This window comes from Vombatus ursinus, unplaced genomic scaffold (assembly GCF_900497805.2).
Source record: "Vombatus ursinus unplaced genomic scaffold, bare-nosed wombat genome assembly UNPS02014832.1, whole genome shotgun sequence".
In the NCBI taxonomy this organism is placed as follows: domain Eukaryota; kingdom Metazoa; phylum Chordata; class Mammalia; order Diprotodontia; family Vombatidae; genus Vombatus; species Vombatus ursinus.
This window is the reverse complement of record NW_020954610.1, coordinates 45,104,134-45,120,396: the sequence shown is the minus strand read 5'-3', so window position 1 is coordinate 45,120,396 and position 16,263 is coordinate 45,104,134. Positions and strand designations below refer to the sequence as shown.

Here is a 16,263-nt window from a genome sequence, read left to right as displayed (position 1 = left end):
CTTTCAAAGAGCAATTTCAAACAGAGTGATGGGTGGGAAGCCTGATTGCAAGGGACTGAAGTAGTGAGTGGATGTTGAAGCATCTGAAGGGGTAAGTGTAGACAATCCTTGCTAGGAGGTTGGTGAGATATAAGGTGATAACCTTAGGGCATGATCAAGGAAAGATTTTTCTGTAGGATAGGGGAGACTTAAGTATGATCATAGATAACTGGTGAAGAAGTCAGTAGTAAAGGAGATTTTGAAGGGGAGAGATAAAGAAGAATGGTTAGCAAATTCTTAGAGGATGGGTTTAGGGGCACAATTGGAAGGGTTGACTTTGGGACAGAGGAGGGCTGCCTCATCCTTTGGATGGAAGAGGACATAAGATGGGGATGGGATATAAAAGGAACATACATCAGATGGTTTCCAATTTTTCATTAAAGTAGTAGGCAAGGTGATCTGCTAGAGAAAGAGGATGAAGGGTAGAGTTGCACTTGAGGATAAAATAAATTATGGATCAATTGCCATAGGCAGTATGATAGGATGAAATGAATCAAAGCATGAAGCACTGTGGACCTGGTTGAGGTTACACATCTGTAATGGACCCAGCCAGTACAGTTTTGTGATGTCTTCTTTAGTGTATGGTGGCTTGGGAGTTGAAGTGAAGAAAGCAGATAGTGGGAATGACCCAGGGACTAGAGATAAGTAGGGAGGGCAGGGACAGTGGAATGGACAAAGGGACAAAAGATTCAAGGATGAGTCCCTGAGGAAATAGCTAACTATTGAGTCAAGGCTATAAAAGGTTGAGAGAAGCCAGAACAGAGATGATAAACAGAGAGATGTAGAGTTTCAAGGACTGGAAGTCAGGATAAAGGTTTAGGAGGAGTTATGTGTTGTGTGTTGTTTGTCCTTCATTCTTGCAGAGGACCATGATATCAGAAAGATGATGCCATGACTTTCAAGTCAATTGGATTTAGGTGAGGGAGAGCTGTGCAAAGTCACCAACCTCACTTCTCCTCCGGAGCCATTTGGGTCCAGTGGCCAGCTATAGATCAGGATGACTGGAGATGGCCCAGGATGCTGTGGGAGACCTTTGCTAGGCATTAAGAGGTCCAGTGCATAGAGCACCAGGCCTGGAGTCAGTTCAGATCCAGCCTCAGATACTTAGTAGCAGGGTGGCACTGAGCAAGTGACTTAATCTCTGCCTGCCTCAGTTTCCTCAGTTTCAGTTTCCTGTAAAACGAGGATAATAGTAACACCTACCTCCCAGGATTGGAGGTGCTATATAAATGTGTGCTATTACAGTGAGTGGCTGAAATGAGGTTATGGGAATTGAGAAGATCATTTGTCTCTGATTTACTGAAGGATGTGAGCAGAGGAGAATTGGGGAAAAAAAGTATGAACCACCATCTCTTGAATACTGAGGGTGGTGGGAAAGTGTTTTTACATAATTGTTTGCATGTTTTCTCCCCCCTTAGACTGTAAGCTTCTGGAGAGCAGAGACTTCAACCTTTCTTTGTATCCTCTGCACTTAACACAGTGCCTAGCATGTAGCAGACCTATTAAAATGACTTGTGACTGACTGGTGTGGAGATTAGTTGATCACAGGGTTAAGTAGAGTCATGGTATATTGGAAAGACCCTTGGACTTGGAGTTAGGAAAGACCTGGCCTAATCCTGCCTCCCACATTTATCAGCTGTTTGGCTGTGGAGGCCATTTAATTTCTTTGAATCTCACTTTACTGATCTGGGGATAATAATAACTTTAGATTTATAAAACAGGCTGATGGATTTGGATTTAGGAAGATCTGAGTTTGAATCCTGCCTTAGACATTTAACTAGCTGTGTGACCCTAGGCAAATCATTTAATTTCTGGGCCTCACTGTCCTCATCTGCAAAATGGTGATAATTGCACCTATCTCAGAATTGTGGTGGGGATCAAATGCTGTCATATGTAAAGCATTTTGCAAACCTTAAAGCTATTACAATAGTCTCCCTTTCACGGTTACTATGAAAACCAAATGAGCCAGTGTATGTAAACCACAAAGTGATATACAACTATCAACTGTTATTATTAGTATAATAATAGTTGGGCAACAAAGTTGAGTGGTGTGAACTTCAAAGGAAGAGAGGTTGCTGGTGGTTGTAGATGGAAAATCTGGCAAAATGATGGGCAGAAAAGAACCTTCTGGACCCCCCCTCCCCCGGTCTGTGACTAGGGAGCCATGACAGAGGGACCCTCCAGTGAGTTCTAGCTTCAGGGGAAAAACAAGTTTGAAGTTGTTTGGTGGCCATCTTCACTTGCACTCCATCTTGTCAATTTGTCTTTATTAAAACTTGGTACCTAGAACTGATGATCGTATACCAAATGTTCTAACCAGGGCAGATTACTATGAAACTCTAACTTTCATTTGGGATACTATATTTCTGTTAACATAGTCTAGGATCATATAACTTAGTGTTAGTTATTTTTGGGGTAGGTGAGTCAGAGGAGTTTCCTGTTGACTCCTTGAACTTAGAGTTCACCCAAACTCCCGAGGTCTTTTTTCACACAAATTGTTCTTGGGTAGTCAGATCTTCCCTGTTCTTCACTGGTATAGTTGATATTTTGAACCTAAGCATGACTTTACATTTATCTCTACTATATATTTTCTGAACATTATTTGAAAGTCCAAAAAAATAATTGGTGACTTAAAGGGGAGGCTGGGTATATAGATCTGTGGGGCCCCTGCATAGAGACAATAAATTAAATTCTTCCTTCAACACAGTGTTCAAGCATTATCTTTCTATATGAAGCCTTTCCTGGTAACTAGTAGTGCCTTACCTCTCAAACTACCTTGTATTTAACTTTGAACTTAGTTATTTTTATATTCTCTAAATGTATACTTATCCCCCATGTTAAAATATAAGCTCTTTGAGGGCAGGGATTGTTTCTTCTTTGTATTTTTATCTCTGTTGCCTAGCACAGTGCCTGCAATATAGTATGTGCTTAATAAATGATTGTTGATTATTTCTCACCCTAACAAATTGTGCCAACAAGGTAAGAAGACTGGAGAATAGCTGAAGAAACTGGCTAAGTTTAGCCTGGAGAGGATAAGACTTAAGGATCCCATAAAAATTATCTTCAAATATCTTAAGAGCTTTCACATGAAAGGATTTTGGACTCCTTGGCCCAAGAAGAACAGAGCTAGTGGGCTCTGAGTGAGAGTTGCAGATTTTAACTACATATAAGAAAAAAAAACCCAGCATAATAATTAGAGTTATACAAAAATAGAATGGATTATTGGAAAAAAATCTTCAAATGGAAGCTGGTTGCCACTTTTCAGCAATATTAAATAAGATTACTATTCATGCATGGGTTGAACTATGTGACCTCTTAGATTTTTTCCAACTGAATTCTGCAGATCTGGTTCATTGTTCTAGATTGTTTTTTTGGACATTGATTTTGTCATCCGTAACATATAAGTTGTCCTCAATTTCATGAACTGGGAGTAAGGAGTTTTGACTGTCACTAATTGGAGCTCAGTTCTCAGATTCTCAGACATCTGTTTTTATCAACAGTTTTTTGGGGGCTAATTCTTGGCTACTGAGATGTTTGCTGTGAGCATGTTCATCAATTTCCAGATGCTCTTGAACAAAGTTTTTATTTCTATCGTGCTTTCTATTGAGAGAAATAGCTTTGTGATTTGGAGACAAGTCATTTGAACTTTCCCATATTGATTTCTTCATCTGCAAGATAAGATTGGACAAGCTTTCCAAGGTCACTTATATTGATATTAATTCTGTGTTTTTGGCTTGAAGGCAGATCTAATTTATATCATATTCCATATAGTTATTGAGTTATGTCACAATGATGCTGTCATATTTTATCATCTCCTTAAATCAGGACTGATTTTGCAAAATGCATTCCATGTTGTTTTGATTGACCTTGTGCAATCCTTGCAAATTGTCACTTTTACTGTACTGTGGAACAATTCTTGGAGCCCAAAAAAACCTTTTCTTTTTTCATTCTAATAGAATAAGTTGCTGAGTGAGGCAGGAATGACCAATATGATATGGTCATGAGTAATGATCATAACTGATGAACATACGCAGATGAGGTCAATGCAGTATAAAAATGGAATTTAGAGCAGAGTATGGCTGTATTTCATTTTCCTGGAACCCAGCCTGATGAATAACTCCTGAACTCACTGGCAGCAGTCACTCAGCTGGTTAGTAAGGGAATCTCTAACCTGGCTTGTGGGGCTACTGTTTGAGGTTAGGAAGCCTAAGGAAACAGCAGGCTTGGATACAAAGAAGAGTGTGTTTCTTTAAAAAAATTCCTGTGGGATGTTGCAATTGACATAGTCCTTTGATCTGTGGAGGCAGTAGCAAATAGATCAAAGTGAGCCATTTTACCCTCCTAGAGACCAAATGGCATTTGTGCTTGGTATTGTCATTTTTGCCATCCTGTCTGGTTCAATATGAGTGTTTGTGTAGATTGGTAATTAAGATGCATTGTAATTGGTTTCAGTAGATGGGAGGGAGTAGTTAGGGCTTCACCACTGAGAGAAACACAATTCACTGTATTAGTCCTAGCAGTGAAACACTAAATCTTTCTGTCTGAATAAGGAGGCAACAATGGACTCCTTTACAAAGGATTTTTTTTGGGGGGGGGATTTCGGTTTACCAGAAGCATTCCAATCTTAGAGAAGTTTCTGTTTTTCACTCTGTCACTGTTTCCACCCCTCTTAATAGCATTTTATTTTTTCCAATTACATGTGAAGATAGTTTTCAACATTTACTTTTATAAGTGAATTTTTTTTTCTCCCTCCTTCCCTCCCTAATCCCCAAGACGGCAAGCAATCTGATATAGTCTGCCACTGTTTTAATCTCCCTGCTTGAAGTTTTGTTTTTTCCCTTGTACTAGTAGTCTATAATCTTCGTTAACAACTCAACCATACCTTAAAGATATTGTCTCAAAAGTCTTGTCATTCCTTTGGAGAAAATATAAGATCTAAAAGGGTGTTAAATTATTATTGTTTTTACTCTGATTGGTATCTTCTCTCTTTGAAGATACCAAGTCAGTTGGTCAAACATTTAATAAATGCCTACTACATGCCAGGCACTGTGCTAAGCACTGGGGCTACAAAGAAAGGTAAAAGAGTCCCATAGCTCACAGTGTAATGGGGGAGATAACTGTACAAATGCAAGCAACTATATACAGACAAACATATACAGGATAAATTGGGAATAATCAACAGAAAGAATGCACTAGAATTAAGGGGGCTCAGGAAAGACTTTTTGCAGAAAGGTGAATTTTAGTTGGGACTTGGAGGAATCCAGGGAAGTCAGGAAACAGAGATGAGGGAGCATTTCAGGCATGGAAGACAGCCAGGAAAAATGCCAGGGCTTCTGTAGTATAGTAAAGAGATAGACCTGAGATTGAGTCATGGCTCTTTGGTCACTCTTCCACATTTAAGATGTCATTTATCTTTTCTGAATTTCCATCTAATTTTATGTAATTTAGAAATGAGTATATTAGATTCATTATGCAGTTTTTGTAAGGATCAAATGAAATGATGGATTTACAAATGTTACTTAAATGTATATACGGTGGTATCACTGTGAGTTGTTATTAGTATTGTTTTAAGCTACTTTCAAAATTGTGTAATTCACTATTATCTGGTGACATCAGTTTTTTTTAAAATTTGAGGCAATTGGGGTTAAGTGACTTGCCCAGAGTCACACAGCTAGTGAGTATTATGTGTCTGAGGCTGAACTTGAACTCAGGTCCTCCTTACTCCAGGGCCAGTGCTCTATCCACTGTACCACCTAGCTGCCCTCCTGGTAAGATCTTAATGAATATAAGCATGACTAAAATTATTCAAGTTTATTCATCCTTTAATGCTGTCTACAATGAGAACAGAATAGAACATGGACTATTTTTTTTTTTTGGCAGTTATGACTGTCTTGTGCTAATCAACTTTTTCCTTCCTTCCTGACTGCATGTATTTTTTTTTCCTAAGGAGAGTCCAAAAGACATCCATTGCCACTTGTTTTACAAACCAAAGGGATCCATTTAAATCCATTTCCTCAACAATCCGATGATTCTCTTTGTTTCTGACCATATCACCCCCTTGCTATAGGGGCCTTATTGGCACCCTATTCCCTCCAGGATCAAATAAACTCCTTTGCTTACCATTTTAAAGTTCTTCATAACTTGGCCTTTTCTACCTGGAACCAGCCTTATTTCACTTTACTTCCGTCCGAGTACTCTATGTATAGCTACACTGGCCTGCTTGCTCTTCTTCAAACTCAGTATTACTACTTCCCATCCCCTTGTCTTTGTACTGGCTATCCCCCATTCATGAAATCCTTTGCCTCCTAATATATTTCTCTTGGTTTTCCTGGCTTCTTTAAAGATTCAGCTTATCTTACCTTCTGCAGGAAGTCTTTTATGATCTTCTCTGCTCTCAGTGCTTTTCTTCCTGTAATTATCTTTCATTCATGTATGTAGCTTATGTGTAGCTGGTTATTTACATGTTTTTCCCATTAGAATGTATGCTCCTTGAGGCCAGGGACTGTTTTTTGCCCCATTGGGCCAATTGCAGCCTACCAAGGTTACCTACTTAGTTATTAAAAGAAAACAAGTGAATTTCAGAACTGGAAGACACCATGAAAATGAAATAGTCTAAACTTTCATCAATTATCTTATAAAAAAACTTCTTGAACCAAAACACACTTGAATTTAAGATATAATCTCTTGCATCTGTGTTTTCCTTCTTTGATGATTAACACTCCCACAACAATAAAGAACTGGTACCTCATCTCAAAATGTAGATCAGAGGCCCACAAATTGTGCAGTGAAGTGAGTTCTATGAAAGCCCAATTCGAAAGGAAACTGGAACAGACAGGTTTCTTAGTCATTCACAAATAAAGCAAATAAAAATAGTGTTGAAGTTAGTCAAATGAAGAGGAGAAGGAAATACAGAGTGATGATGGGCAGCCCTTGATATCTATTGATTCACCCAGATTTCAAAACTAAAGTAGTTAACACCACATGGGTGATTTTTCAAGAAAATAGGCTCAAACTCAACTTTTTAAGGTAATGGAAGCAGGAGCTAACCAAGTTTTTTTGGCATTCTGCTGTGATTTTTCTCTAAAATGTGGTGTGAACTTTATCTATGTTACTGTTGTCTCTTTCAGTGTTAGAATAAAGGGTTTTTTTTTATTTTTGTTTTTGTTCTTGGTTTTTTTTTGTTTGTTTGTTTGTTTGTTTATTTTTTTGCTAGGCAATGGGGTTAAGTGATTTGCCCAGGGGTCACACAGCTAGTGTCAAGTGTCTGAGGCCACATTTGAACTCAGGTCCTCCTGACTCCAGGCTATCCACTATACCACCTAGCTACCCCAAATAACAGTATTTTTTAAAAATACACTGCGTACCTAGATCATTATAATAACCTTCTGCTTGGTCTCTCTGCCTTGTCTTTCCCTGTACCAGTTTATCCTCCACTCAGCTGCCAAAGTAGTCTTTCTAAAGTGCTGGTCTGACCTATTCATACTTCTATAACTTTTTTGAAGACTTAGTTGATCATTGCTTTGATCAGAATTCTTCCTTTAAAGACGCTTGACTTCATAGTGTTTTCTCTATCAATTGTTCCCCTGGTTCTGTTCACTCCACTCTGTATTAGTTCATATACCCAGGATTCTTTGAAGCTGTCTCTTTAGTCATGCACATGAATTCATAAATCACAATTTGCTTATTCATTTCCTAATTTTCTAAGAGGCCCTCTGTCACCCTATCTTTTAGTTACTAAGCATTTTTTCCTTTCTTCCATTTCCCCTTTCTCTCATTCAAAACAAAATGAAACAAAACTCTCGTAACAAAAATGCAGTGTCACGCAAAACAAATTCCCATATTGGCCCAAGGAACCAGGAGGGACAAAACTGCATCTCCTTCTGCATATTTAATCCATCATTCTTCATTATTGAGTTTCTGGAATCATGGTTTGCATTGCATCGATTATCGACTTCTTAAGTCTTTTGAAATTCATTTTCCTAAGATTGTTGTCATAGTATAAGTTGTTCTCCTGGTTCTCACTTCATTCTGTATCAGTTCATAGAAGTCTTCTCAGTTTTCTCTGAAACCATCTCCTTTGTGCTTTCTTACAAAGGTGCTTCTTAGATTCTAGTTCTTTTCTTTTCTACCAACATCTCCTTTAAATCTTTCCTTCTAGTGTATTTTGATTGTGGCTATTCCCTTCCCAGTGTTACCTTCCCTGTTAGCTTCTCCCTATATATATATCTCAGCTTGTTTCCCTGTTGAGTTTGTTGTATTTCTGCACTTATTTTTTGGTGTATGTTCAATCCTCCATTGTTCATTTCAGATAAAAGTGATGTTCATTTGATACCTGTTCCCCCAATGCAAAGTAGTTTACAGATATTAATATTTATATAATTAATTAATAATTAATATTTATAATAAAATATTTATTTTTATTTTCACAACAACCCTGGGAGGTAGATGCTATTATTCCCATTTTATAGGTGAGGCAATTGAGGCTTAAATGACTTGCCTATGGTCACACAGGTCCAATGCTCTATCTACTTTGCCAGCTAGCTGCCTTTGAAAAGCAAGAAGAAATAACAAGTTTTCTCCTTCTGTGTCCTTTCTATACTAGTATATTCAGCTTTTTACTTTCTCTTCTCTTTCCCTTCTTCAAACTCAGAACAGAACCAATCCATCCCCAGGTCTTTGTTTCATCTCCCTCATTAGACTCTTAGCACTGTAGCATCCTATAGATCCTTTCTATTTGTCTCTGGACCATTTCCCTCTTTCTCTCCTTACCAACCCCCCACCCCCACAGGATTATAGTCACCATTGCAATCTATCTCATTTGTTTTTGGAATGTTGTATTCCAAGATCTTCTTTTGTTTATATTAGAAGCTGCCAGGTCTTGTGTGATCCTAACTGAAAGTTTTATTTGATGTGTGAGCTCTGGATTTTGGCTATGACATTCCCATAGCTTTTTCTTTTAGGAGGTGATATTTCTTTGCCCTCTTTCTAATATATTTGGACAGTTTTCATTTCATTTCCTGAAATATAATATCCAGGTTTTTTTGGGGGGGGCGGTTATTATGGTTTTTAGGGAGTTAGTTGATTCTTTTTAAGCTCTCTCTTTGACCTGTCTTCCAAGTCAGTTCATTCCACATCCATTTATAGAAGTTTGATGTATCTTATATTTTCTTCTATTGCTTGGTCTAACCATGAATTATTCAGAACTCAGGATCTTTGGGACCCCCTCCAGCTTCTTAGAACAATGTTAGGGACCTCAGAACACTTAGACCAAAGCCTTCTGGATCTGAATTCTGTATACTGGGCTGATCCATACTGCTCAGACTGCTGCTGTTCCCTGAGTTCCCATGAACCTTTCCAAGGTTTCAAAACTACGGTTGTTTTTTTGGGGGGGGCGCAACCCTCCATCCTTGATGCCTTGATGTGAAGACACAGAGCCTTGTAGGCTATGTTTGTTCCATAGCCTATGTATGGGTATACACACATACCCATTTTTTAAAAGAGATAAACTGAAGTTAAGAGATTAAATTATTTGCCCAAGACTATATATTGAATAGGTGGCAGAATTGAAATAAGAACTCATCTTTGGACTACTGTACTTGTCATATATATATATGTAGTACATATATATGTACTACATATATATGCACTACACATATGTGCACTACATATATCTACATATATGCACTATATATACTCTATATATACATATGCATATATGCATACACATATATGCACTATATATACATGCACTACATACACACAGACACACACACAGACACACACACACACACACATAATCTCCACTGCACTTGTTGCATCTTTGGTCCTCCTGGTGCTCACCTTGCTGGCAATTTCTCTTGAACTTCTGGTTGACTTTTCCTGCAATTCTGAGGTAAACCTGTCACTTGCTATAATTTTTCGTTGGATTCCTAGCTCTTTATTGGTCTGCTGCTTTTACCTCAAGGCTTTTTGGGAGTAGGTATGGAAGAGCTGGGCAACCTGCCTTCAGTTCAGGCAGCCATCTTGGTTGGAATTCTGAGAAACTCCCCAAAGCATTTTCTAGAGATTTTTTTTTTCAAAATTTCACTATTTGTGGCAATTTTTATTTTTCATTTTATATTTTAAGTTAAAACCAAATAATTACCCAAGGTTTTTAATTGATCTTTTTATAGTATGAATAAATGAATGAAAAAGCACTAAATAGGCACTTACTATGTGATTCATTATGCTAAGTGTTGTGAATAAGGACAGAGAATGGAAACTGCTTTCATTGCTATAGAGAATTCAGGAGTGGGGAAACTCCCCTCTACTGAGGCAGGTCAAAAATCCTTCTCTGTATCTTAGAACCTTGGAGAGTTGCTAAACCACGGTAAAGTTGCGTTCTGCTCAGGATCACACAGCTAGTATTTGGGGGTGGAGACTGTGATATTGAATTTGTTTACAAGCCAGGCTCTAATATAGATAGAAAAAGGAAGATAGTTACTGTTTTCCAGAAGCTTACCTTTTAATAAGAGAAGACAGCACATGCTAAGGGAGGCTTGGTGATCAGAGAGGAGTATTTTTGTCAGGGAAGTCACAGAGTTGGTGAGTAGATACAGAAGACAATTCATACAGAAGACCTGTGCAATATAATATTGTATTGATTAGCAGAGAAAGCAAGAGGTGGAGGCAGGGGTGATGGTGGCGTGGCATGTCTTGAAGGTGGCTAGAGAATAGCCTCATCATGTCTTTGGGTAATGCTAGTTATGGTGAATGCTTATCAATCAAAAGCTCATTGTTTTAGATGATAATCATAGTTCCTTACACTTATAGAGCGCTTAATGTTTACAAATCACTTTCACATATATTATATTTAATCTTTACAATAACCCTGTCAATAAGCTTGACTGGTAGTATTATACTCATTTTGTTAAACAGATGAGAAAACTGAGCCCAAGGCTATATTTCTAAAAGGTGGCAGAACTACTCTAAAATACATCTTTTGACCAGTGTGCTTGTCAAGCTGGATATGAACTTTGTAATGATTGTGAAAGCTCTCTGGGAAATTAGGTAACTCTGTTCTTTGTGGATGATACTAGAAAATTGTATTCTAATAACTTTGGGGCACTGAGGAGAGGGGAGTGAGTGACATACAATTGTTCTTTTTCTTCCAATAGAGATAATATTTCTTCCTTTCTCTCTTGTATTGTTGTCCAAACAGAACAGCATTTCGGCACAATTGGATGTTTATATTCCAGTAGGGGATTTTGCCTTTAGAGTGTTCTTTGATGGGTACATTACCACCCTCTCCACCCCCATTTTTGGGGTCAGAGACAGTGATTTCATTGGTTATATGTATAAAGGTGAGGATTCTCCTCTTACCAGTCTTGAGTCACAACTCTCCTGCAATTTTTAGTTTTTGGTAGTTCTGGAGGGGCCTTTAGCAGTTTAGCCTTTAGTTCTGGAGGAGCTGACACAGCTATGTCAGAAGTAGGTCTTAAGCCAAAGTCCTTCTGATTCCAAGGTTAGCCCTCTACCCACAATACCTCAAGTGTAACTGTACTTTGTGCAGGATATTTTAACAGCTGCTGCTGCTCCAGGAAAAAAAAATACAAAATATTAGCCCCCTTTTGTGCTAGGTTATGTGTTTTTCCCTTTTCAGTGTTGTTTAGTTATAATTTATAAGTACATTTCACTTGCAAACAGTCAACATTTGAATTATCTACACGATTATTATCTTATTTAGTTAGAATGACTTCTTGCCCTCATACGAAAATGGATGACTCCTCCATATTGCTTTGCCAATAGACACACAGAAAATACTAGGTAATATAAATATAAATTTATTTAAATATTGCACAAACACAACATGTAAGATTGCATATCTACCATAAAAATAGCAGATGAGGCCCCAAATGTTTGTGTTTGGTTTACAATGCACCTGATCTGTTATGGTGGATAACTGGAAGGGTTTGATTTTCTTCTCTGATAGCTCATTATCACGATGTCTTTGTCTTATTTTCTTCTTATGCATGATTTTCCTATTTGTCTAAAGACATGTTTTCTTGTCCTTTTCTAGGAGCACAGAATCCTACCAGTATGAGTGGCATTTGATAAGTAACACCAGGACTTGGACTCACAGTTGGGCAGTATTGAAGAGGGACCCCCTCCGTGCGTCTCCTTGGCTATCATGGCTGCCCCCTCCGCAGTGGTGCCATTCTCCGTGGTGTCGCAGCCACAAGTAAGTAACATAAGGAAATATTTGACTAGCAAAGAATTTGCTAGGTATTGCTGACCTTTTGGATAGGATTCTTGAAAGTATGTAGCATTGCATTAAAAAAAAATCTCTGAAAATCACCATTTGGGATGTATTTAGGTTTTCTCTGCAGAAAAAAATAGTTTATAAAGGAGTTGCCATTTAGGGCCAGTAACCAGCAAAAAATAATGAACAAATCAACTTTTTAAGGCAGAACTGTATTTAATCATAATTAGGAAGCCTTGATTTTCTCTTTTTTTTTTGAGATAATTGATTTTATTGATATTTTATGTTTCTTATATTTTTTACCTCCTCCCTCCCCTACCCTGAAACCTTCTATATTGGCAATAGCATTTTTTTTTCAGAGAGGAAAAAAGAGTCAGCACAAGTGATTGATACATTGAAAAAGTCCAAAGACACGTGTAATGTATAATACCTACAGACCTCTGACCTCCATGAAGTGGTAGATATGGTTTTGTTCATTTGACTCCCACTTGATCTTTTTTGTTTCATTTACTTTTGATTTTTTTTTAACATGTCATTCTTTCCATTTGCATTGTAGTTATTTTCTTTGTATATTATTTTCTTGGCTGTGTTTACTTCACTATGCATCAGTTCATATAGATCTATCTGGGGTTTTCTTTATTCATCACACACATCATTTCTTATAGAACAGTAGTGTTCCATTACATTCATGTACCATGATTTGTTTAGCCATTCCTACTTGATGGGCATCTATCTGTGCCTTGTTTATTTGGGCTTCACTGGGATATCTGATAGTTATCAACCTATTAAAAATTTCCTGATGTTACGTGTTTGTATTAAGCTAACACATCTGCGTATAATATCTAGGGTTTTCCTTTCGTTTCCTTTCATTATTTTTCTTTTACTCATAACAAATAAACCCTTAGACCAGGAGGGGGAACCTGCTGCCTCAAGGCCACATATGGCCCTCTAGGTCCTCACGTGCAGCTCTTTCACAGGACAGATTCCCTTAATATAAGGATTTGTTCTGCAAAACTTGCCGAAACTTTTGACTCAGTCAAAAGGCCACACGCAAGACTCTAGAAGGCCTTGAGGCAGCAGGTTCCCCACTCCTGCTTAGACCCACAAACAATTCTTTTTCAAAGTATCCTGAAGTTATGTCAAAGATCTATCAATAATAATTCAGGGACCATAAGTTGACTAAATATGTTTAATGCCATTTTTATTCATATTCTTAGCACAACCTTATTTTCCTTCTGACCTTTCTCAGTTTCTTTCATCTCTTCATCTATGCACACAGCTACATCATCATCATTATTAGTTGCATTGTTATTTTTGTGTGAACCTGTGTTTTCATCAGGGTAGGGAACTCCTAGCATAGATTTGGAAGATCATTCCATTGATACAGATAGATATCTCTTTGCCTGGGGGCATTTAGAGGTTAGGTGATTTGCTCAAGGTCATGCAGTTAATATATCAAACAGGACTTGAAACCATCTTTTTCTCTTTCCAAGTCTGGTCTTTCATTCAATGTACTGAACTGCCTCTTAATGATTTTTATTCCAGGAATTAAAAAAAAAACCCAAACAAACCCTGAACCAACTAAGCAAAATAAGTCTGAAGAAGAGAGCCATCTTGATTGATATTCATAGGTTTAGAATTAGAAGGAACCTTAAAGGCTGTCTAGCCTAACACATTTTATAGATAAGGAAACTGAGAGCCAGGATCATATAACTAGTATCTGAGGTGGGATTTGAATCCTGCTTTTCCTGACTTCAAGACCAGCATTCTATCTTCTATTTGATGTTGCCTCTCAAATATTTCCAAGATAGGAATGAACTGGATAGAATTTCCTGCATAGAATTTTGTAGACCACAGTTTTTTGGTTGGATTCTAAGAGAGCACATTTTTTAAAGATGAGGATGAGGTAGAGGGATAACTTGTATCCTACATGTTTACTCTTACCTACTCCTGCCCCAGTTCTCAGTAGAGGGGAGTATGAGAACCCGTAATACTTCTTACTCAAAGCAACATGTATCAAGTTGTTATTGTCATTTAACATTTTAAAAAATGCTAGTCCCACATTTCAATTTGTTTGGAGCCAAAACTATGTTACATGCATTTTTCTTTCTAGTAAATGGATCTTTACCTCTTCAGCACTTAATTTACCTTTGGGTATTTATTTTTCCCAGTCCTAGAGAGTTCTGTCTGGCATCTTTTTGTTCATGAAATAAGAAAAGAGATTTGATTCCTTTTTGAGGCCATTATTTCAAAGCCCAGTTTAGCTATTACTCTGCAAAGGCTATTTTGAAGTTTTTATGAAATGAGATTAGACTTGAACTAATCAGTCTTGATTGCAAAGGACTTAAGAATGCTATCTATCTCTTGATAGGTGATGGACTAATATGAAGAATGAGGAACTCATTTTTGGGCATAGCCAATATAGAAATGTGTTTTACTTGACTATGCTTGTTTGTTACAAGGATTTTTTCCTTCAGAGGTGTGGGGATGTGCGAAAGATAAAAAAAAAATGGAAAAAATAGTTATTCCTAGTTCTAATTTCCTGGTTAAGGCACAGGAGGGTCTTTCAACTATCCCTGGTCAGAATTTCTTTATCTCATCTCATCTCACCAATCCAGAAAAATTTTATTAATCACTTATCTGCAGGATACTATGCAAAGTTCTTGTGTTACCAAAAAAAAAAAAAAGTGAAACCTGTCCTCAAGGCAATTATTCACTTTTTTTTACTCTAGTTAATTTCCAGTTAGTAAAAATCAACTTTTTTTTAATTGATAAATTAAATTTCACAAGGGGAAAACATTTTTTAAAAATAGAGTATTCAGTTAATATATGGGGAGATAGTATCTCACTATGCAAATAGAAATTATGGCTGAAGGTTGAACATAATTACATTCAAGCTAAGTGAAATGAAATAAATTCCAAAATCTTTTCTACTTCTTGAAGATGCTTTTGAACTCAAAGTCCAGCATGCAAACCCCAAAACCAGAACCTTTATAAAATCACTTTGAAATGCTGTAAGCACAATTGTGTGTGTCTATGACAATTTCCTTGCTAGTGTTTGCCCAGCAACACTAAAGTATAAAGGTATATAGGGAGAAAACGATATTTTCTTTGCTAGCTTTCACTGCTGGTAAACCAACTCCGACAATACATTTCTGTTGTTTCAGAGAAAGATTTGAGGAAGAATGCAAGGATCAGGAGCCCAGTAGGAATAGCATCAGTGATGCAGCATAACAGCGTTGTAGTAGCCTGGGTTTTTTGATTTTAAAAATTAAATCTTATTGACATTTTTTTTGTTTTTGTTTTTTTACATCAATGTAGTTATCCCAAATACCCTTTTACCTCTTCTTTTCCTTCCCAGAGAGCCCCCCCATATAATAAATAGTATTTTGCTCCTGGGCATTTTACATGTAACTAAGAGAGGGGCTAGTTATGAATCCTTTGTGGGTGGCAGCTGGTACCTTGAGTGGAGTCTGCATCCCCTAGATTGTCTGTGTAGACCTGTAATTATAATGTTTACTAAATGCTTTACATATGTTATTTCATTTAGGCCCCACAACCCTGTGAGGTAGTAGGACTGGTATTGTTATTCCCATTTTATGGATGAGGAAACTGAGGTAAGGAGAGGTTAAATGACTTGTCTGTGGTTACTTAAACCTTTTTAGTTGTATCTGCTTGGCTTAGAAAGAGGATCTCTCTGTTATATGAACTTCTTAGGATCATGGTTTTAAAGTCAGAAGGGTCCTTAGAGGCTGTTGAACCCCAAACCCATCATTATTCAGATGATGCTCTGGGAAGACTGACCAAATAGGTCAAGTAGCCAGTAAGTGTCTGAAGTAGGATTCAAACTCAGGTTTTCTTGACCCCCCAATTATCACCCTGGTGCTCCTTAAGAAACTGACTTGAGATAGTTATAACTGCTAGAAATTCATTTTATAGGCTAATGAGAAGTTCATATGCTCAAAAGACCTTTCTAAGTTAGG

The 16,263-nt window shown here is 37.4% G+C and overlaps 1 protein-coding gene across 3 annotated transcripts in view; it reads left to right on the top strand.

Moving 5' to 3' along the window:
* The window catches only part of LPAR1 (lysophosphatidic acid receptor 1), a 145,667-nt gene that overhangs the window by 42,108 nt on the left and 87,296 nt on the right, over nt 1–16,263 (top strand). For all 3 annotated transcript variants that reach the window (XM_027839312.1, XM_027839313.1, XM_027839314.1), the window contains one exon: nt 12,098–12,259. In XM_027839312.1, coding sequence (XP_027695113.1) covers nt 12,209–12,259 — 51 coding nt within the window. In that variant the 5' untranslated portion in view covers nt 12,098–12,208. The remainder of the gene's footprint in view (nt 1–12,097; nt 12,260–16,263) is intronic.